General features: G+C 41.4%; 1 protein-coding gene across 6 annotated transcripts in view; it reads right to left on the reverse strand.

Annotated features, from left to right (window-relative positions):
• The window catches only part of INTS9 (integrator complex subunit 9), a 69,092-nt gene that overhangs the window by 26,546 nt on the left and 17,792 nt on the right, over positions 1-24,754 (reverse strand). For all 6 annotated transcript variants that reach the window (XM_083827935.1, XM_083827931.1, XM_083827930.1 and 3 more), the window contains exons 7-11: positions 21,222-21,342; positions 19,285-19,419; positions 14,209-14,320; positions 8,260-8,440; positions 5,677-5,737 (exon numbers count right to left, since the gene is read on the reverse strand). In XM_083827935.1, the coding sequence (XP_083684061.1) occupies positions 5,677-5,737; positions 8,260-8,440; positions 14,209-14,320; positions 19,285-19,419; positions 21,222-21,342 (610 nt within the window). The remainder of the gene's footprint in view (positions 1-5,676; positions 5,738-8,259; positions 8,441-14,208; positions 14,321-19,284; positions 19,420-21,221; positions 21,343-24,754) is intronic.

Below are 24,754 nucleotides of genomic sequence, written 5' to 3' on the forward strand. Positions count from 1 at the left end.
ATTTTCAGCACCAAAACACTGAGCATAATGTTGGGGTGCATTGCTCCTAGCTGGCATGCTAACTCAGGATGGAAAAGGGATACGCTGAATCCTCAGCACCATCTCCTGAGGTGTGGTGATTTCTTCTTTTTATCTTTTTTATTATCTTAGAAGATTTATTCTGGTAAGTCCACAGAAGCTCCGTACTGTAGCTCGTAATCTTCAGTTCTCACAGCTGGATGTAGCAGGGGTGAAAGGCTACCTAAACAAGTTTAGAGACATTCTGCTCACTCCAGCGATAAAGCAGCTGGTGGATTTTAGTATCTAGAGCAAAATCTAATTACCCTATCAAAAATATATGGAGCTGAACTTGCAAAACAGGTCCAACAAAATTTCACAAATCATCAAGGGGACTAAATCGGTAATGATCTGTGCAGGTCTTTTACCCAACCCCTCTCATCTGTAGATATAAGCACAGCAGTCACTGCTGTGCCACGTTCACAACGCCGACCTGCACCAAGACGGGGCCGGGACCAGCACCCGGCATTTAGCCAAGCCCTATTTTCAAAAATAGTTGTTTCTGGGAACATGAAACAACATTCAGCGCGCGTTTCTACATAAAGAACGGTTATTGACTGAAAGCTTAAGAGACAGAGGATGGTAAAGCACTGAACTGAGACTAAGGATTGCTGTGGGTTTTTTTTTTAAATCCCAAACGGTTACGATTCCCTTTAAAGCAGTAGATTTGATTTACAGGGTCAGCAACTGCTGCTATAAACAGGATAAATCTGCAGAGCCTTTGTGTATCCTTTGCTGAAGTGAGCCAACGTACGCTGCTATTTACTGTGTGCGTCTGTGTGCATGTGTTCTGCACCTAGAATTTGGAACAGATCCGGTTCTTCTCGATGAATGAGGGATGCATGGCTTACTTCGCCTCCCTCACTCCCTTCGTCAGACCAGTGCTAACAGGGGCCTATTTCTGTGTAAAACAAGACAAAATATAATGCTATACAATCACTTTGTTCCAGGTATTTATTGCTTTGAATGTGAAATGCAGGAACTGGTGTCTGGAGGAGGGAAAAATGAAGAAGACAAATGCTAGTATTTAAGACCACAGAATCAATGTTACTCCCACCCTGGCTATTTTCAGTCAAAAAAAATAGCCTTTTCCTAGCCATTTCTCCTTGATGTTGCTAAAAGACTCTTATGAAGAGGACAGTAAATCCAAATTCTTCCTCCACCAGCAAATACCGATCCATATAAATTACCTCGCAAATATTTCTGTTGCAGCTATTTAGAGGAATACCGTAAATTCTGGATTTACTTATCTTACAGCCTGGAATTAGCAATGTAAACATTAAGCAGAAAGGAAAAGGGGTGAAAGCTTCTCCTTTCGCTTTGTGAGAACAATTTGGCTGTTCTTTTATAAAGCCTCTGCCTCCACAAAAGGGACGGTGCAGAGCGTACAATCCGTGGTTCCCGCTAAAATGGTCAGGGAGATGGCTAATTCCTTAGCTGAGGCTGTGTTAGGATGGGATGTACCTATACCCTCCTGAAACTTGGTGAAACACTCTCGAGTTTGTTCTGGGATACCAGATTAACATTTCTAAACAAAACAAATTTCTGATTTATGTTCCACAGCACTTCAGCTGGCCATTGTGGACCTTGAAGGTTATTTAAACACTTGACTTTAGCTTATAACTGATGCTCTGCCCTGGATGTGAAAGTTACCACCTCCCTTGGCCAACCTACTGGATTCACAATCATTTGGTTTCAGCTAAGTTTCTTTCAAGGTTTCAACTTTGCAGAAGCTTCCACTGTTACTTCAATTTGAGCTCCTTCTCCTCTCTTCCCCATCACAATACCTGCTGGTGAAAAACTGAATTTCCACCGTTGTCTAAGCATAGGGGAGAGCAATCCATGGAGTGATCCATCCCTTCCCTAACTTCCTCCACTCCATTTCTCCTGTTTTCCTTCTGAGAAATCACTGGCTGGAATTTAGTTTGACTCCGGATCCTAACTTCCATCCAACAGCGTCACAACAACTCCAACCCCAGCGACCACAGGGAAACGCCTTTAAAAGCAGACCTTTTAGCTGGCGCACCAGTCAAAAGTCTGCAGATGAGACTTCAAAAGCTTGTTTGAGAATCCGGACGCCCCATTCATCTGAACTTTAATAAGAATTGATGCTCAAATTCCACCTAAAATAGGGAATTTTGAACAAATTGCCCCCCCAAGCCAATAAATTCTACAGAGTGATTGCATGGGAGGAGATACGATGAACACCTACTACTACATTAAAGCAGAAGTAATGTGGAAGGAGTAGAAGAGTTTTGGGTTCTCTGCAGAGTTGAGCGTGTCTGGTTTTATTCACCACAACAGAACAAGGAGTGAGTTCAGAGCAGGTAACAGAAATCACAAACCTGGAAAACTTTCATGCTAGGAGAAGGAAAAGCTTCAAACAACTTAGTAGGGAGCGAAGAGTAAGATGAAATTGTTATACAGAAGACAAAGATACCTATTTATCTTCTTGTAATAATGGTTACAATACAATAAAAAAAAATGATTAAAGGAAGTAAACGCTCTTTTATGCTATGGATGAGGCACCACTGGAACTCATTGCTACAAGAGACTCTACCAACAAGCCGGGGGACTTCTTCCTTGTTTGTTTCTAAATCTTGTTTATAAAGCTAGCATCAAATGTCAGGGCCAGAAAGCATGCTGGGTTGGACATGTTCTGTAGATAATTAGCAGCTTACATCCTGGCCTCTCCCTCTTTGATGTATCACGTTATTAATGCTTGCTAATAACTAAGGGGCACGTTTGAGTAATTCCCTATTTTCTTCCAACAAGTGACGTCTTTTCACGATGGACAATTTCCATACAGTTTACGTAGCACAAGCCTACCATTAATTTGAAAAAAAAAGTAAGGCAATTCTCCACTAACAACCTATCCAATAGACACGATCGCTCAATGTCTGTTTCTGATGCTCATTAAAAATTTCCTCGAGTGTCAGTGAGCAGAGCTGCTGATTGTGAGGCCGTGGAGTCACAGATTTCAAATGAGGGGGTTTACCGATGACAAAAAGGCTGACTGCTGGCTATGCCTCTAGCCTAATAACAAGAAGCCATGAGCCCAAGTCCATGCTCCCTCCTAGACTGACAGTATGGCCGTGGCCACGTTATTCAGTCCAGGTCTATATTAAGACCATTCTGCTTGGCAAAATTACACCTGTGCTGTGTGTCAGTCATCCATATACATCTCCACGTTTTGACTGTTTAAAACCAAAACGTGCATCTCATAGAACAGAGAGGAGCAATATGATCTCGTGTTCTCAAGCGTGTCTTAACTTCTGAGTTATGACCTTAGAAAAAGCACTAAATGAAATAAACAGCAGGCTCGGTCCTCCTTTGCCTAGGTATTACTTGGTTTGGGGTTTGCTATTAGCCAAGCTTTTGAAAGAGCGTTGCTACGTGCCTAGGGCCGCTGCCTGCCATCATACAAATTGTTTTTGCAAAGCACCAGTATATATCAGGAATTAAAAATGAAAGGAACTAGCAAGTCATTTAGTCCAACACGAGGCAGGGGGTGGGGGGCAGTGTAGGTTTCTCCACTTGCCAGTGTTTATAAAGCAGCTGGAAGTGAGCACCCAAACAGATCATCTCTGCGGCGTTTGATGACGTGCTGTGAAATGCGAAGTACTTACTTCAGACAGCAATTCAGCACTGAAATGCCTAAGGGTACTTAATAGTTTAATAATTTAGCGGCATTTAATAGTCATTTAATAGTTTGGGAGCCACAAGGATGTGGATGCACGCTGCCTGGTGTCATTTAGCACATTTAAAGGAACCCTTAGGCAAAAATTTAGGAAGCCTAAGGATGGCTTCCTAGAAATGACATTCATGGGTTTAAATAAAGTTGGTTGTGCATCTCATGATAAAATGCCCCTAGCTTTGTGGGTCATAACATATATGATTTGGCCTTGTCAAGCAAAGCCTGTACCTATAACAGTCACATTATTCCCTCTGTGCTCTTCATTTTGTCATGAGGAAGCCAATCTGTTATCCACCCCTGAGAGTCTTTTCCTAGATAATTACCTTAATCTACACATGAAGCACCGAGGAATGTCTCAACTGATAAACAATTATTTGGCAAAATCTCATTATCAACAGGCCTCTGGAGAACATAAAATGTCCTAAAAATTAGAGGACAGTTGTCACTCTACAAACATAAAGACCCATCATGTACAATGGCTTAATTAATCCACTCTTTAACAGCACATGTTTGGCTTCTCATTTTTGGAAGGGTTTTCACTTAAACCTGCCGGTTCCAGTGCACATTGTGAAGTACAATTTTGAAGCAACGCTTTTGGTAAAACATAGGAGTCAGTGAAACCAAAGATACCGTGGATCAATAAGAATAGCCTGGAAAGCAGAAATGAGGGGGAAATTAGAAAGCATAGCCAACAACATGGCTACAGTCTCCTATTGAAAGATCATGGTTTGGGACTGATTTACTGGCGTGAATGAGATTTTTGGTTACAAGAAAGGTGTGCCCTACAGTCTGCATTATTCTTGGAAACAGATTATTCATAATTCATTGCGTATCCTCCTTGAAATGCATTCAAGCATGTGGAAAGAGCGAGGGCTTCTGGTCAGATCCTACTTCTAACAATGCCCTTGAATCATCTACAGATGATATATATATGATGGGCAATGGCAATTACCAGAACAAATCCCTGGACAAGTTGCCTCAGAGGAAAACAAAACAATGTCTGAAAAAGCATTTCATCTCTTAAACCTGCAATGGCTACTCCACCTCCTATCAAACCGTTTTGATCTGAGGAACTAAAAGAGCCAGTTTTCTGAAACTGCATGCCCCAAGTGGTTTACTGTCTTGCAGGAGTAGGATTTAGCCAAAATTACTTCTCAGTCCCATCTCTTCCTTTCCCAGCCTGCCTCCCACATACTTCAGCCAGAAATCTACCTGTTCCCAGTAGGGGGAATACAAGATTTCCTTTCTTCATACGAGAGATAACTCTGAAGGCATAAATGTTTATTTATTGTCTGGATGGCTAGAACTTCCCCTCAAACTATGTATTTTGACTCAGGGTAGATCCCCCCACCTTACTCCTCTTTGCTTCACAAAGATGCTAGCTCAAGTCATTTAATTTACAATTGCCAGTGACACCACACAGTACTACAAGCTTTAACTTTCTTATATCAACTCCCTATTTCAAGATATCAGCAGACAACATGGTGCCTGTTTCAGCTAAGGAGGTAGGAGCTGGGATGGCGAAGCTGACTCTGATAACAAGCTCTTAGTTTTACAGACTTTGAAATAAACTGCTTGGACAAAGGGAATATTTGTGGTTGCAGTCTGATAAGAGCAAACATTCGTCCATGTGTACGCCAGATAGCCTTCTGCGGGGGAAGAAGTAAAACAGGCAAGCGTATGTAAGTTATGCACTGAAATAAACACCATGATAATTTTTGAGTTGAGGGAACACCATCATTCATTCCTCCCCCAGGTTCCTAAATTAATCAACGGAAAGCAGAGAAAAAAAATCTTGCATGAATAATGCCGCAAAGCTATGGAATAGGCGTATCACCAGAAAAACAACAGCCACAGGACTGCGTTCCAGAAACCCACTCACTCTGAGATCTCAGCAAACAGCAAGACCGTGGTTTACTTACCTCAGCGTGGGGAAAAGGAGGTTCTGGAAGATATACCTTTGTTTGTTTGTTATGACACAACCTTTACAAGAAAAGGAAAATAAGCTGGGTTAGAGAGCTGCAGAACATCGTGCAGTATCTGCTGCCATCTACTGTTAAAACTTTTCCTGGAGAAAGCCATTTCATGGCTGTGGTATCAGGTGCAAAGTCATTAATTCGTTTTTTTTTTTTGCTTCCAGCCTTTCTGTTTAGAAGACCAACACCTACTGGACATGATGAATTGGTCATAGCAAGATCACTAAGAGAAAGTGCTGCAAGTAATTTTGTACACAGTATGTAACAGATCCCATTGCTGTGGTAAACAAATTTGTAACTCAACATCCATGTAATTTCACAGGCAAGACTTTAGCAATTTTTCCAAAGCCAAATCATCCTTGAACAGAAAAATTCCACTTGCCTCATCCCAATTCTCAGCAAGGACTTAGTCCTTTAGTTCATTATAATCTAATTCTCCTATGCATTTCATTATTGCAGCTATAATATTGGCAAACTGCCTCTGACCACAGCATAATGCTTACTGTTCCCTGCTATTTTCTATCAATCATTTATTTTTAAAACACAAATATTGAAAGTTGTTGATTAGCCCTAGTCAGAGTCCTGATTCATCCTATTACAGGAGACAAAAGAAGATTTTTGTCAGAGGTCTGTGTGATGTTACAATCATCTGTAGTGACACTGTCCTACTGGCTTTTTCTGGGAAATATTACCCTTCTCATATATTCTTCACTTTATTCTAAAGCAACAAGCCTTGGTCAAACTAAATTTGATAAAGTCTAAGAGATACCAAGAACAGGAAATTTCTTTTAGATGACTAACTGCCGGAATTGGAAGGCTGGAATCCCTGAATTTCAGCACCAGTTCTGATCCCAAATGTCTACGTTACACATTACAACCTCTGCCTCCACTTCCACCTAAGTAAAACATTTACTCTAAACACAAGTATTTGGAGATTAGCTAATGTTGGTGCTGACTTTTGAAAATAATCCTCCACAGACAAGCAGAATTCAAGTAAACGGTGTCTGAATACTTGGGTGGCTGAATTGGGCCAACTAGACACAGCAGACAAAACAGAAGCTTCACCTGCACACTGCACTCAGAGCTGCCTTACAACCCAACCAGCACATGTAACATTCCTGCTACCCTGACCAGCAATATCGAGCTGAAAAGAATTATTATAGCAAGAACTAGGCAGCTACCACTTCAGCTACTACTGAAATGAAATCACCACGTACATACAAAAAACCCTAACAGCTTAAATATAAACTATATGAGCCAACACATGCCAGTTTGGTCACACACTGAAGTTTGGTGAGGACACCAACGCTTGATTTTTCTGCTTTTGCTAAAAGTAATGTGTTAAAATTCACCGTATTTTGAGTTTCTTTAAGATTCTCCTGAGGGATCAATTCACCTCAGATTTCCAGGACCTCTTTATTCTTTCCTGAACTCCAGATTAAAAGTCTGGTGAGGAAGAAAGGAAGGAAAAGCTAACTTACTTTGCTTAATAAGACAGAGCACCTCTTAGTTTGTAAGAATTTAGGAACAATCATAAGTGGTTGGGTTTTCTTTTCCATGGTTTAGAACGACAGACTAATTTAGGTTGGAAGAGACCTCTTGAGATTATGTATTCCAACCCTCTGTTCAAGCATGTTCTGCTAGAGCAGGTTGTCCAAGATTTTGGCATTTCCATAAACAGGGATTCTACAACCTCTCAGGGCAATCTGTTCCACTGACCACCCACCTCGTGGCAAAAAAAGTGTGTTGCTTCTGTTCAGACTGATCTTCATGCATTTTAATTTGTGCCCATTGGCTCTTGTTCTGTCAGTGGGCACTACTGAAAGGAGTCTGGCTCCTTCATACTAATTTCCTCCGATCAGGTTTTTCTGCACATTGAAAATACCCCTGGAGCCTTCCATTCTCCAGACTGAAGAGTCCCAGCTCTCTCAGCCTCTACTTACATGAAAGATCATCTTTGTGATCCTGTTCTAGTCTCGTTCCAGTACACCTCTATCTTTTTTGCACTGGGGAACTCAGAACTAGACACAGTGCACCAGATGTATCCTCACTGGTGCTGAGCAGAGAAGGATGACCTCTCCTGACCTGCTGGCAATGCTCTGCCTAATGCAGCCCAGGATAGTGTTGGCCTTTTTTGCATTGCGAATGCACTGCTGACTAAGGAAAATTAAGTCTGAAAAATCTATTTTGCCTATATTGACAGAATATGGCTCTCATTTTGGGGGCATTGAATGAGACTTGCAGAAAGGAATATTTAAAAGCCACTCAAGTCAGGTCCATCATTGAATCACCAATTCAAGTACCAAAAAGCACAGACTATTTGAGTTTGCATGTTCTACAGGAAACGATGCTCCCTTAATTACAGAACATCTACTTACACACTCAGGCACACCCTTGTGACACAGGAAACGTGCACAATTCTAATGAAGTATAAATCAGAATATGTCAAGTAGACATAAACTGCGTATGTCTATTTACCATAGTTGAATGTGTGAATCGAGCCTGATAAAGCAGCCCTTTAACACCTACCATTCAGCAAAGATCTGGGAGAACTCGAGGGAGCTGTTGGCAACGGGAGAGATGAAATAAAAAGGGACATTGGAGAGTCCAGCAGAGTCAATATACTGATACAGGCACTCCAGCAGATCATATATTACTCCAGACGGGTAACAGGGAACCAGCACATTTCCTCCATTCCGGACAGTCATAGCTAAGAGAGAGAGAAAAATCAATTAACGGGGTTCATATTTAAACTTTTTAATAGAGTTCCTTTAATCCAAACATAAGGCATAGAAAGAAGCTGCTGCACGAGCTGGCAGAACATGTTATGCATATGAATTGGGGAGATCACTTCTGATCATTAAACATATTTATTTACTGCTTTCTCCTGGCTTAGTGAAGTTATTATATACTCCATAAGCTGGGGGGCACACAACATGGGGAGCACATGCAAAACTCCTGACACGAGAGGGCGATCTTGCACTGGCACATGAAGATAAATGCCCAAACGGACACAAAACACCCTACCATCAAAATAAACCCTGCTCCATCTATCAGCTGTCCACGAGAGGTGGAGGACGACAGCTCACAGGTCTCAGCTGAAAGCACTAGACACGGTAAGCTGTTCTGTACACGGTGTTTTCAGGATGCTGGATGAGTGGCTGAAGATACAGGTATTTCAAACAGCCCTCAAAGGTAGAGGTGGGCAGGGGGAGTGCTTCTCCTTTTCAAAAGCTCTACATATTTCCGTGCCCTTTCAACATAACAAGAAAAATTTAAAACCTCAACGAGCTGTAGACAGCACAAGACTCGAGAAAAAAAAATGAGGAAAAGAAAAAAGAAAAATAGGTTTACTCTGTAATCGAGACAGATCCGAGTGCAACAGCAAAAGCAAGCACAACAGCAAACATTTTGTTCTTTTCGGCAGGATGAATTACAAAAATGCTGTACTTTATGAGAAAGAGGAAATACTTTGTCCAGCTCAGTAAGCAGTGGCTGCCCCACTAAGATTTCATCTGTGGTCGTGGGGTAAAACCATCTACCGCTGTTAATTGCAGTGCAGCAGCAGTAACATTATGCATCAAGGCATTACACAAAAAGCTGTGAAAGAGCCTGAAAATGCATATATTAAATCCTGCCATAATCACTTCCTTGACTGCAGTTTATTGATAAGCTTTGATAGGGTACAGATCTAGAACATTAAAGGGTCTTTTTGCACCACCTAAATGCTCAAAGAAGATTTTTATGGCTGAATGTTTCAAGGTTTTATGGAGTCTAGGGAAATGCACAGACTCCATGGTGGGATTTTTCACATGCATTTAGGTGCTTAACTCCTTTTAGGAGTCAGTACCTATTAGCTGCATCTCTCAACAACAAACAGTGGTCAAAAGCACCTTCTATATCAGAGCTATGTTATTCAACACTAACAGCAAGGTAGTGAATTTATTGCTTAGGTTTTCTCCAGGTCACATACAAACTCTACCATCGAAATATTTGTGAATATGAACAGCAATACTTTACGTGTGCCTACAACTTGAGATGTTACAAGAAATCCCAGCAATGCGTTATATTATCCCTCTTACACGTGCAAGCCTCACCTATCCCATCTGTAAACAGGATGTGAAGAGAGGAATGAGGAGATTAAGAATGATATTTTCAAAACCATGTGGGGGCTGAAAGTTAAGCCTCTGGCTCCAGAAGCAGAATTTACATTGCTCCGTTGTACACCCAGAAATTCCACAAAGAGGAAAGATAAGTACCTACATCCACAGCAGCACGAATGCTGCACGGACAGAGGCAGAGGAGGCAGAGTGCATTAGTAATCAGTGTGAAACCCTGAGGAAAGGCACATGTCTGCACCTCTGCCTCCATCCTGAATGAGGATACTGGCTCAAACAGCGAGGTGTGGGTCTCCTTGGAACAGGGTCCTTCTTCTTTCACTCAGGCATCGACTCACCCAGTTAAGACAAATATTGAACTCCCCCATTTTAGGAGGCAGCAGGAAGAGCTTTCATCTCATAACGGACTGGTTAAAGAATCTGCCCAGGCCACAAAAATCGGGGTTTCATTCTTAAGCCTTAGAGTTTGAATTTGTAGCTCTCCCTTCCCTGCAGGCATTGGTTCACTATACGAACCTCAGGCCTTTTCGATTGAAAACCAGACATTCAAGATGGTGGGTAAGGCCTCTGTGCAGATGCCAACTTGAATTTCAGTTCCCAGGAAAACTAGAGAGTTGGCTAGCAATAATTAATATAAAATCACTGTCTGGTGAGGGGAACACTCTTCTACCTGCAGACCAGGCCACAGACCCAGGCTTGCTGGCACCTTAAATTTCACATTCCTGCCTGCACAGTGATGCACCTTTCAGCCTGGCCTAGGCCTCAGGACAGGAAAAGACAGCAATACAGCTATCACAACCCTGACGAGACTGTGTGTGTCAACTTTTGGGCTTAGAATGTACTACTTCATTCCTTGGTGCAAGTTTATTTGTCTTTGCTGACCACAGAGAGTGATCTAAACAGCTGGGCAGTAATTCCTGGTGGTGCTCTGAGGTGTTTTCATAAAGGGATGAGGATTACCTCCCAGCTTCTCTGAAACAGGGATGAAAGCCTGTACAAGCGTATCGCTTTCCGTGCGAGTGGCAGGTTCAATCTGGCTCTCTTGTACAACTTTCCACACTTGTCATTAAGAAGACACGTATATTTGAAAGCTGTTTAAAGCCCAATTTATCTCTGTGACTGATGGCTGCACTCTCTTGAAAAAAGTTGCATAATAATCTTGGCATTTCAAATTTAGTCCCCTTCAGTAGCTCCATAACAAGTTGTTCAATTTACAACTCACAATGAGATGCTTGCTTTTCCAACAGCTGCCACCACAAGGTCAAGTTGGCACCTAAAAAGCAAACTGTGCTCTTTTCTGCTTTATATAAACATGTGCACACGCACAGAGAGGCACGACCGCACACGCACGCAAAATATCACAAAACTGTCCCTACAGATAGTCTGGCAATTTCGCTGATGATGCCCAAAGCAATGTAAAAATACAACTGCCTTCCTCAAGCTGCAGAGTGCTGGTGCTGCAGTGCTGTACCAAAAAAAAAGGGGTTTGGGCTAAACGGAGACGAGCTCGGAGACACAACGAAGTATGGTTTCAGTGGCGCACACACAATGTGGAGAGCAAATCACGCATGTGTCTTGGTAATAATGGGAATCAGCGTCCACGACTCTACATGCTGGGATGAAAACAGAGATCAAGGTGAAATTTTCACACTTTCAATTCTGTGCTTAACAACGCTTACTCACAAACATGCTGTTACCCTATGATAGACATTTTTGGTAAATTTGCAGTGTCTGCCTCTACCAAGTGTATTTTGAGCTTCTTGTGAAGTCCCCTGATCGTTTTGGAAATGGGAAAATATATGAAAGCTATTGTGCTCAGCTTGCCTCCAATATTGCTTTTCACAGTAACCTATTGGTTTTTGGACTTTACACATTTGCAAGAAAATGGATTCACTATTTTCTTCTCCTGATGTTGGGGTAGATGTGTAAATACTGCTGATAAGTGACAGTCCTACCACTGCAACGTTCATAGAATTATTTGCTTTTTTTCAGGTGAGTGCATTTTTTGGCAATACTGATGAATTTCCAGATCCTTACAGTGGCATCATTTTATGCATGTATCTTCCTTCCATGTTTCATAGTTTTCTAATTTCTCTGAGTTTATCTCTTTCAAGATCGAAGCTGGCTTGAAGACCTACAAAACCCTCAAAATAGTTCAGGATGTTTCTGTAAACCAGGACGACTTGTGCAGATAAACCCCCACCTGTATCTACAAATGTAACACATTTATTTATACGCATCCATCTTTTGGATTTTGCTTTGGCCCAAGCTACAGCCTTAAGACATTGTTTAATATTTTAAAAGCATTTTAATTAACAACAGCCTCGCTATTGTTTACTTAGCAAACAGCTGTTGCAGTTTAAGAAACCAGTGACCACCAAGCTGCTTGCAGGAGCACATTTGGTGGATAACTTGCAGCAGAGTTGGTAGCAGGGCAACATGCACTGCACCTCAGCCTCTCCAGTAAAAAGGCTGACACCTCAGCTCAGATCTGCTTCCTTGGTGGTTTAAGTAATATAAGATGATAGAAATGATCATGTTACCATCAATCAGGGGGACAGTAAACCCCTTAAAGGTCCAGAAGGGGCAGAGAAGGGCAGCAGCTTTGGATCTAGCATAACAAGGTCACCAAAACTTGCCTGCCAGCTTGTAATAAAATTAGCAATGCATGAAAACAATGAAAACACGGCCTGTAACACACAGACACACACAAACATAGGCATCATTTAGGAAAGGAAGTCACAGGTGTTAAGAATTTACAGTTTCAAGGAGAGGTTGAACAAGTTCCTGGAAGAGAAGTCCACTGAGCATTAACTATGCAAAAACCACGTTCAATTCAGGAAATTCCTGAAATAAAAATAGTTGAAGGCTATTAGATTACGAGGGGAAAGTATCATATAATCTCACTCTATTCTTCTGCTCTTCTCTAGACATCTGCTCGTGGTCCCTGCTGGAGCCAGGATGTTGGCAAACAGGATCTTTGGTATATCCCAAGATCATTATTTTCATAAAATGCCAAAACACACCCTGTTATTAGGTATATTTATCACAAGGAATCACCCTGACCCTGTAATTCACCTTTTCAGATAAACAAACCCCATGTAATTTCACCTTGTACTTAGGCCCTATGACCCCTGTTTGAACTGAAACATGTCCTCACCGGGGATATCTGATTTTGATTTAGAGATGGCGGGTGATGGAGGAATCTACCACATCCCTTGCATTATTTCCCTACCACAACTGTGGCAGCTCCATACTGGGATTGTGAGATAGTACACAGATAGTCAGCATCTGTGATTATGCAAAAGGATTTAAAAATTGAAGAAGGAAAATATCGTGTTTTTTTTTTTCTTCTTCAAGAGTCGATTCATATGTAAGGAGTAAGACTAAGAATTATTTGCACTTCAGTCTGTTCTCATCTTTATCTTGCAACCTCGGGTAAGTCACCTAAATACTGTACCTCCTATTTCTCCCAGGTGTGCAGCAGGGACCAGAACACTTGCTTACGGTGAAGATCCCCGGTTTAGACTTCTAATGGCTTTTAAAAATCTTTGTAACAATCCTCCTATCCTGAGGTTTTCAGTCTTCTTTGTAAAAGGTAGTTAGTTTAAAATAAACAGGAGATACCTGACAAAAAACAGGCAATACACAACAAGACAGACCTGAGAAAGTGGTTTGATGACAGAAGCCTGAGAGTACAGAAGAACTGAGGTGGAGGAAGGGGAGAAAAGGAGAGAACAGTACTGGATGTGACATTCCAAACAGGCTGGAAAATGCTGCCATTCACACTGCTATCACAGCTTTGCAATTATCAGCTTTTCCAGCTGTGAAAGCGTCTGATTAGGTTTTATATTTCTGGGGACTATAAATATATCTCGATATATTTTTTTTTAAACAGAGATTGTGCTGTTTGCTTTTGATATATTTAAAAATCAGGTGTAAGAAGGGAAGCAGATGTGCTTGTTTTCAAAACTGAAAATCACAAAAAAGCGTAAAGATTTTACACTGGCTTATATACAGGAAGGAAATAGTAATATCTCAGATGGGAACAATCTCCAAAACCTAGGCAACACATAGCCTGTTGGCAGCTAAGTGACATACTTAGCAAACCAAGAGCAGCAGATGATTAAATCTTGTAATACCTGTTCCATTCCAAAACATTTTAGGTACAACTTGTGTCTCTCTAAGCACTTACTGTATTAATGACATCAGGAGCACATCGTAAAATCTAAACAGCTAGTTTTATGCCAGAAGCTATAGCTGGACAACTTATTCAGTTCCAGGAATCTCAGAATTATTTCCCACCCAAAGCAATGAATAAGATGATAAAATACGCAGAAGCCTTCTTCCAACGACCTACCCAGGTTGCTGCAGAACTCTCCTACCATGCCATCTGGGTTCGCAGTCGGGATTTGTGTAAGACCCGTCAGGATGAGAACATCACTGTTTTTAAGAGAAGCCTGGTCCATGGGCTGAAACAGAGTACAGTGAGACAAAATGAATAACATGGGAGTCGTAACACAGGTTTCTCTGCTCTGCTCCAAGAGAAGTGCAACACATAAAAGATACAGTGATCAAGAAGGAGAACGAATGGAACACGTTAAACCAAACGTCCCTCTATCTGCGGAAATGCAACTGGAGTTAATAAAAACGCAACTGTTTACTTGCATATTTACAGCACAAAGCAAGCAATGGAACTGTAATTGGATGTAACTCAAAGTGGTATTCTCCATAGACTAATCATTTCATGGCCTTAGGAGCTGAACAACTGAAAAGACAACCCTTTCTTGCAGTCAGGAAGGGTTTAATGCTTGTGTTCCTATCTTGGCTGCACCGGTTTCCAACTAGCCTTCGCAAATCCTGGTGTCAGCACTGATTTCCAGTGCCCACTGTCTTGTCAGAGGGCAGCACCATTTCCCCCAATTTTACCATTTAGTGAATTCTCTCTGAAAGAGGTGAGATTGGTAAAAGACTTTGGGCCTGAAGCTCACAATTTTGTGTATGAAACTCAACTTAGCATAGGGCTCTCCCTTGATGGTGAAGCCTGCTTTTCTGCTTGCAGTATTACAACCACGACTTTCAAGTTCTCACTTAAAACTGTTCAGGCTTTTTCAGAAGTCATCTGGTGAAACAGGAAATGACTACTGCAGGTAGAAATAAGAAATTGTTTTAGATTCCTTAATTTGATACTTTTTGCTTATTTATCTAAGAAATAATTACTTATCTAATGTAGCTGTAATATCATGCCTAACATACAAGTATCTTCTTAAAAGCCAGAAGCTGAAAACGGGTTAAAAATCACACATGCAACTACACAAAAAAAACACAACGCAGTGTTCCCAATGCAACACCAGAGCTAAACTGATAGAGAAAACATGACTTGCCTTACCAATCTCCCCTTGTGAACCTGACTAGCACTATGCCTTTACCCCGTATCTTTCTTTGAAGGCTGTGCTAGAGGCTAAGCTGTATCAAAGTGAAATAGATGCCTTCAGAGGGCTATGACCTCTGATCCCCTGCAGCACACGTTGTACTGAGAGCCTAAACTCGTAGGTACAGTCCTAGGTTGTGTGGTTAGTGCTGAGGGTAGTTATCACGAGGATCATCTTGCACGCTTTCTGCCCAGGCCACGTCTGCTTCCTGGGGGACAGAGGAGGTCACCCCTGCACAGTCCATCCTGTGGCTCGCAGGTGGAGCAGAGGGACTGATGACTTAATGGTCCGAGGAAATAGCGTGGCGTTTTGGCCACTGGCAGGCTGCATAACGTTGAAGCAAACATCGCTTCTGCTTTGACTGTGCATAACAGCTCACACTTTTTTCACTAACATACTTTAAATGGCCACTTTATTAACGCAGAATGGAAAACCCATGTTCATGTTTCTTCCCCAGCAAACATACAGTAGAAATCAGAAATTATACATAAGTGTGACCTGATACTAAATTCATATATTCTTGATACTCAAAATCCAGCATAATCCAATCTTCAAGAGACAAAATCCACTTCTCCCTCTGCAGACATAGAATGGCCATAGTAAAAAGTTAACTTTTAGCCTTGCTCTGGGCTGGGATGCACTTCCCACAACTACTATTCAAGCGAAGGAGGGCAACTGCAGCCAATTGCACGGTATTTTATGGTTATTTTATTTTATAGACCCTCTTTGGTCTCACCAACTGGGAAAGATTTCTACCTTTCTACCAGAGGAGAACTGATGAACAGATTTTCTCTACTGAACTCAGAAGATCGGCGCACAGTTCCCTTGCTCACAGTCCCTCAGTGCCATTCTTGATTAGCTGAGAAAGACCTTGCACTCGCAAAGGTGCAGGGGAATTTCATACCAATTTCAACAGAAGTTTACACAGTGTATCACCTTGTAGGACCAGACTTGCTACATGAGATTTATCGCAATCTTTGACTCTCCATAGCGTGTCCATGAAAATGAAATGCCAATAATGCAATAAAAAATAATATCGAATCTGTCTGTGATAATGTACATAACGATTATGCCATATTAGATACACATAATTTCAGCTGCTATTGCACTGAAAGGGCTCGCATCGATTTTTGTGGGTTAATGTAAAGAATATGTCTTAAAAGGCTTTTAGTGACATGTCTGAACCTGTGCTGTCAACTCCTTTCTCCACTTTGGTGCCAACAGGCAATGGTGTCAATTCTATCCTCACCAGAGGATGAGGCAAAATTTTCAGTAGAGAGCATCTGCCAAAACACAGAAGTAAAGAGAACAATTAATGGTGCCAGACCTAACTCTCAAACAACCCTTTTTCAAAGCTCTTGAGTTATTTTCAGCAGCTACAATACAGCCTTGCCGAATCCCTCTCTCGCACTTCTTACAAAGACCCATTGAGGATTTCACAAGATATTCATGGTGTCGTGTCAAAGATGGACCCAAAAGTCAGCATTCACTGCATCCACTTTCAGCTGTCTGTACATCCTGGGACATGTCTAAACTGTCCAAACTAACTGCTTCACTTTCTATCTGTTATAATACCCAGTGACCTACGACAGATGTAATGTAACTCTGCTGATGATAAATGTAACCTCTGTGTACCTTAAAAATTCAAGAAAACTTTAAGTTGCAATTTATACCAAAGAAACAATCCCACTCTTCTTCCCCTGGCTGCTGATTCCCACCTGGTGCTGCCGCCACCACCACGCCAGCACTTAAATCCCAGTGCTGGCAGAAGGGAGGAAATGGGGGAAGGACAGTGGGACTGGGGGCAGTTTGAGTTGGGTGAGATGAACCTCATCTTGCTTGCACACTGAGCAAAGGAAATGCTCTCCAGGCTGTTACTGTGTATATTAGACAAGATGCAAGAAGAAGAAGCATTTTTCCAGTAGTACGTCTAAATAATCTGTGTCATGTCATCCTTAGCAAACTGCTGATGAGAGCCTGGTCACCTGATACTCATTTTTGATAATTACAGAGGGAGTTCCAGAAGGCTGGAGAAGTGCTAAGATTTCACTGTTATTCAAAAAGTTCAGAATATATTTTCACATATCTTAAAAATATCTTATCTTAAAAAGCAACAACAAACACCACCACCAAGAAAATGCAGTGTCTGACACTGGAGTTTCATTATGACTGCTCACCACAATGCTATGGAGAAACAGGTCAGACAAACAACTTTTCACTCCCCAAAGAAAAAATGCTCGTTTGTTGAACACAATTTAGGCTTTGTACTACTCAAGATACTGTTATCACTATATAATATCTGTCCAACACATTAAATAGGTGAAGAGCTCGTTGGTAGGTCTCAAAGCACACTAGTTACTATAGAATCACCATGTTGTAGGAGCTTGTAGTGGTGTTCACAGGGATTAACACTAGGTCAAAATCTATCTATTGTCTTCGACAGCCATCTGGAAGCAAATATAAGACAAAGTTGATATCTGATATGCAAATTATACCTGATAACATTTCTGATGTGGTGAGTAACAAGAAGAGGGCAATCTGAATGCATTCTCAACTACCTGGTATTGCTATTCCTTCAAATTGTGCCTTAGTATAAAATAATGCAGAGTGCAATGGACTGCATGATAAAAATGAGAATCTCAGTGACCGTCTGGGACAAGAAACAACATCCGCAGAGTGAATTGTCCAGCCCTCATCTCCTGTTAGCAAACAGACTAGGTTCTCAGGGATTCTGGTGGGTTTGTAGTACCATTTCCTGCACTTGTTAAAGCTGAAACCGCCCTGCCTAACTGCTACCATTTCTCCTGCAGGTTGCAGTGAGTGCGTGGAATCTGCTGCCCGTGGGCTGTGCTCTTACCAGGCAGATCATTCACACCCATTCCCTGCCACAGCAGGGTCATTTCCTTAAACCAGGGATTTTACCAGCGGTGCAGACAAACGTTCACTTTTGGAAAATGATGACACACGATTGGACTAATTCGATAAACCGAATCACCATTTCATGTCAATGAACAGAGAACACTCTCAGTTACCAAACCACTTCCTATAGTAGAAAGTTTCTCCTCACTGAAACACTATATTCACGTCTTGTCAAATACTACTGCTGCTTCTTCACTAGGTCTCGAAACAGTATAGCCCAGGCCAGTCTGAGGCAGACGAGAAAAAAGGATCTGGAGACTCTGATACAGTGCGTGCAGCTAAGTACAGCCGTACTATTAAGGATGGTTTATCTACTGTAGTTTTTCAGCTCCTGAGATCAAGCTTTTAAATGAAGGATGCTCAGAAGCAATACTCTTTAGCAGATATTCACCTTGGGGGAAATTACTTACTGATCACGAACCTGACACATTTTCTAAATTATTTTTAAATACCTCCTGCTAATATTGCTTTCAACTATTTTGACAACTTCTGAAGCACAGAGTACTGCAAACTTCAAGACATTCTTTGCACTAAGAATTTATGGATCTAGAGAGAATTAATTTACTGGAAATTACATCTACAGCACTATAAAGACTTTGCCCTTAGCAGAGCAGGGTGGAAATGTTGGCAGCCAGTTAGCTATCATTTCTCCCAAGGAAGGATGTTTCAGAAGTGATATAGAAGCAGTCTGCGAACTGTCTGTGAAGACTCTTTAGTGAAATATGGATTTTTTAAAAAGTCACTAATGGTCTATTGTTTAACTCTGTTGAAATTTTCCTATTTAATGCGAGAGAGAATTTCACAGGTGGTGAGTAGGTTAACATCAAGTCATCAATAACAAAGAATTTTGATTGTCCTTCCCTAGCAACTATTGATACCTGTCCACTTACCAGGGTGTTATATCTTCTCAACGCCTATTCAAAGTCTAGCCAGCTGCTAAAAGAAGTGTGTTTGACAGTTTCTACCTGATCCCATCTGGGTGAGCCTCTATTTTTTTTTTTTTAATTTTACGGTTGTTGTTTTTTTTGTTTTTTTTGGGGGCAAAGGCAATTCCCTGTATAGAAGACTAACAAAAATGCCTATACCTGAGGGTGTGTTGTAAGCAGAGAAGATCCTGAAACGTAGGAAACCTTTTCGTAGTGCGACTGGATAATCCAATTGGAACTTCCAAGAGCGTAGCCTGAGCTGAGAGGGGTGACCTGTACAGCGCCAAACAACTCCTGAAACACACAGCAAGAGATATTACCTTCAGAGAGCCCCTGAGAGAAGTCAGAACAGGTCATTTTATCATCAGTGATATCAATTCAAAATTAGTTCTGTTATTCAAGGCCTGTATGAAGATGGTGTTTGTCTTACGTTCGCTGTTTTTATTTCCTCAGGTCTAACAGGACACATGCTCTGAGAAAAACTTCCCGAGGTTTGGCTTTCATCAAGACTCTTCCATGTTAACCCTCTGGTGTCTAACTGACTTCACACAGCACCATAATTCTCACTGGACACATTAACTGTGGTTTAGCTGGCTTTGCTGTATTGGGGAAGCTTGTAGGAGCTTTACTTCTTTGAAGACTATACCCCCTTACGCAAATTTTATTGTTACTGGTCAGTAGGAAAGAAGGAAGGGCAAGTAATTCTGTACTAATAGAAAACTCACTTTGGGTCACATATTTTACTGTAGAAAATGTAAAATTAAAGACAAACACAATCACTTTCTGATTTTACTTATCACTCACCAGCTTTATTTCTTTATAAATGCTATCTACAGGTGATTTAGAAACAACTCCCTGCAAACTCAATTCAAATTTCAGTTTCAGCTCTGAGCATAAACAACCTGACAGTTTTCTCCTTTTCACATGTCATTGGAAAGCGTATTGCTTTATCTGTACACAGCAACGGGCTATACTTGCTTTGAGAAAGGAAAATAAGCATCCATGTATACTTCACTAATGTGTTCTACTTTCTGGTTACTGAATAATAGAACAAGTATCGGACTCATGCAATACTAATGATTTTTCTAGTATCCCAATATATATTTGGATGCCTCTCAAAACAAAAGAGGGTCTCTATTCTTCTATTCCTCAGAGTTTGTAAACCAAGGCTCTATATTCTGATGACACGCAGATATGTAAAATGGACACCAAACCATTCTTGATGTTGCCATGTTTTGGGTTAGCTGAGTAATTAGGCTCTGATTATTTTATAAGTTTGCTTTGGGAAGAGATAAAGTATGCTCTAGAAATGTCTCCTTTATTCCAGTAACTATAAAAGAACGATTGGTTTGAAGGTACAAATCTAAAATAAAGTGAGATGCATCCACACTGTGGAGGCAGTCAAAAAGGAACATTAACCATCCACCAATACTGAAGAAGTTTAAGCGCCCTCAACCTGCCCGGTTGTTAGACCAAGCTGCAGCTGTTACTTACGTATGATACTTAGGTATCTCAGATTACTGAAATGTTGGTTCAGATCATTCTAGAAACTACACCAGATTATAGTTAATTGCATTTGAAACAACAAACCTTAGCTGGGAACCTTTGGAAAGGAGCGTCTGAAGTTCGGGTTGAACCATTAGGTTTTGTTTACAATTCCTAATTTGCTATATAAAAGAAAGTGGAGGAGGCTGAAGCACTCAAAAGATTCCCAGAAGTGAGATACAGTAACTCAGGAGGGGATGTGGCTTACAGACAGAGAGGATACATTCATTTGGTACATCCTCCCAGCTCTCAGTGGGCCAGCCGTCAATTCTAAATTCACAGGTACGCCTTAAAATTGGCCTCCCCTGAGGAAGAGGAGAAACAAATGGATACTCCCTGATTTCCAACAAACAACAACCCTTCCGGGGAGGCAGACTGGGGTACACTGAATACAATCTTGCTTTGCTTTCCCAGGTTAGGGTAGCTAGATCTTACACAGGATCTAGAAGGAAAATAGAAAAGGAAGGGCGTTTCTCAGTCATTTCTAGGGGAAAAGCTGGTAAGCAACAAGTTGTTGCTATTGACCTGAGGAAAGCTTTGCAGATACTCACAATTTTCTGGGAATATCCCACCAGCTGGATCTTGCTGAGCGCAGCGTTCACCTCGGGCATGGTGTAGCACTTCCTCCACATAGACACCTCCACTGCGTCCTTCAGGGGGGCTGGCAGCAACCTGCAAAGATCAACAGGATCTGGGCATTTTCACAACTTCCTGATGGACCACCAGCTTTTATTTCCGTTTCTATTCTCCCGATATTAGATTTTCTTTTTTTTTTTTCTTTTAAATATGCCTGGTGCTTCCAAGTGAGGAGCAAGGCCTTTTGCCTGTTCAGAAGCAGAATCAGATTTTGCCTCATCCCAAAGTCTGCTCTCCTCCTGCTCTCTTTGTTGTTGTTCCTACCCAGCCTTTCCTTCAAAGTAGCTGTGATAAAGGTGCTATAGCAACTCCTGGGGTATTTTTGCCACCGATGAAAGATGCTGGCTGATCTGACACGTCAACACGAAATGCACTGCTCGAATTGGTAGACATGACTGGGACCTTGGTTCAGTGTCTGTTTTGCACATCCCAGTTCTAAAACTAAGAATTTCAAAACAAAAGCAAGCTGCAACCTTGTGATTCAAATATTGGTACCAGATCATGAACAAATGTGCCCTCCGCTCTCAGTTTTGTAACCCCTGTCTTACAAGAGCATGGGACCTCCACTTCTCCGCCTTCAGCTCAGATACCCTGCCTGCCCTCGGAGTGCACTGGCAAGGAGACATTCGCTGACACTGCAGAGCACTCTGAGGTCCCCTACACGGAAGTATTTAAGATGTTTTACACCAAAGAAAAAAAAAATCCATCCATTCTGCTCTCCACAGACGCTGCAAGTTAGCTGGGCAGTGTTGTCAAGGGAAGAAGTGAACCGTAATGTCACAGGCTGCAAGAGAGATGGCTAACTTCTGGGAAATAAATCTGCCTGAGCAACATGAACTGAGGCAGGAAGCAGAACAGCTGCCAAATGCATAAGAAGAATAGGATTTTTTTTTTTTTTTATATTAAACCAATGCTAAATCAAAGGCTAATTCAAACCAATTTCAAAAGATTTATGGAAATTGGTCAAGTTTCTTTGATCAATTTGTTTAAAGGAATTTAATTTATTGTTATATCTACTAGGTCACTGAACTCCTCCATAATTTAAGATACTGAAGAAAGGATTAAGACCAGCTCTTGCCAAGAGTGCTGTACAGGTCTAGCGTGATAACTGTAATTCCAACACACGCTGGCTGAAAGCATACTGTGCTTAAGGAAACAAACAAAGCGTTCAAGGTCTTTTTTGGGAAGTCATAAGCAACAAAAGGCCAAACAATGTGGATAGTTGTCCACCACTGCACTGAAGCAAATTGCCTGTAAAAGCCTTTAACCTACCATAAGAAGCATTTACTGTTGGATGCTTTCGGAAGCTTCTCTTCTGGGAAGGAGAGAATATATCTCCAGGTAATGGAGGAAAGTGGGGAATTGTCCTTGGTGACAGGAGTAAGTTCCTATTAGCCCTGACTCTGTGGCTATGTTGTAAATATACTCGGATTCTTAACGGAGACCAGTGGGCTTCATTCTTTGCTGGTTCCTCAGATGTGGCCCCGCTGGCATTCGACCTGTCACCTGAACTTTTAAAATCTGTACAGGTAGTCATTGGAGGATATTTTAAAGTCTGGAGTGAATCTGCTAACACTGTGGCAAGATCCTATTGTGGATCACCTCGTAACAAGCAGATGTACGTGGGCAGAGGCAGGGACAGCCATAAGCAGGAAGGTATCGTGAAGATGCTCAGTCTAGTGGTTAATATAAAACCTTGAGAAACTCAAGGTTTTAGGTTATCCAACTTCTGGGTTGGATATTAGGAAGAACTTCTTTACTGAAAGGGTTGTTAGGCATTGGAATGGGCTGCCCAGGGAAGTGGTTGAGTCACCATCCCTGGAGGTCTTTAAGAGACGTTTAGATGTAGAGCTTAGTGGTATGATTTAGTGGAGGACTTGTTAGTGTTAGGTCAGAGGTTGGACTCGGTGATCTTGGAGGTCTCTTCCAACCTAGACGATTCTGTGATTCAGGGACTTGTATTCTCAACTGGGCATCTGCACACAGCAGTTGTTTCTGTTCAATGCAAAGGTTAACGTTCAGTATATTATAGTGTAACATGTTCTTGTTTGAAGGGAAGGGAGGGTGTAGGTACCAAAATAGATTAGAAGACCGGCCTCTCTTGTCCACTACCTTGTCTCAGGAAACACTCTGTTTCAGCTACTTGATAGGAAGACATAAGAAACAATTAAACAGGTAGTCACCCAAGTGTCTTTCATTAGGCAAACTTCCTCTTTAGCCCTCTTGAATCCTAATCAGCCTGAAAAATATCCTGTCTGAGCATCTACAGAGCTTCCACGAAACTGCACATTTAAAATAAAAACCAATGGCAATAAAACTTGCTAAGCAATTAGTTCAGACTGGATCTGATAATGGAAAAACATAAGCCACTATAATGAACTTATTACATTTTATACAGTATTTGCATTTAAAATGCTTCAATGCTTTATCTAATGAGATGATAATACTTTTGTGTTTTATACCAACTATTCAGAGTAAAACTAGCTGAACTGTAAAGCAGAAATGGTGATTGATCAGCCTGAAAAATTAAAGTTAGACTCGGAAGTAATAAGTATTCTGTTCCAGTAACAGACAAGTATTTAAAAAAATTACACCAAGGATCACATTTTCTTAAATAATGGATGTCAGTCTAACCCTGCGTGTGCTATTAGCCAGGTGTTAATTTGTGGATGTTTGCTCACATGCTATAATAATCAGTTCCATTCACGCTTGCATGACACTTGTCACCAGGAATCTCAAGATACTTTGCAAACATTAATTAAGTCCCTGTATAGCCTGTATGGAGGATAGGAGCTCCATTTTACAGAGGCATAGGGAAGTGAAGGGGGAAACTCAGAGCACAGGTGGGGCACAATTGGGAAGGGAATTCAGATTTGTCCCTTTTCCAGCTCACAGACAACACTGGTTCATACCGGCCTCAAGACAGAGTTTAGGATAGGTAGAGTTGGACTTGATGATCCTCGTGATCCCTTAAAGCTTAGGATACTCTATGATTCTATGACTTACGTTACCAAACAGCTGCAGGGCTATCAGTTACATTCAGCCATCCTTACTATCATTAACATTTCTTTGCTCCGCCTCTGTCTCTTATTTAGGCAAGGTGTGCTTTTTACCTCTAGAAGTTGGGGAACCTGCTGCCTGATCGAGGTTCCCAGCCATATATTATATTGTGGCAGTGCTCTCTGCTCACAGACGTCCTGTAAGTGGGACAGAAGGGTTGTTCCAGTCTGTCCTCCTCTACCTTCCTCTTACCTCCGTCGGTAGGTACCTCATTATAACTGCAACTTGATAGTACCAAGGAGGAATTGTCAACGTTAGGGTATTTCCCGAGCAATATAAGACAGAAAAATATATTTTAAATAGAGCTCCAGCAAAAAGACTCTAGCTTTCTGGATCAGTTGAATCAGAACAAAGATCACCTGTCTGAGTTCACCTCTGGAATAGTCAA

The sequence above is a fragment of the Anser anser genome (genome assembly GCF_964211835.1).
Source record: "Anser anser genome assembly, chromosome: 3".
Classification (NCBI taxonomy): Eukaryota; Metazoa; Chordata; class Aves; order Anseriformes; family Anatidae; genus Anser; species Anser anser.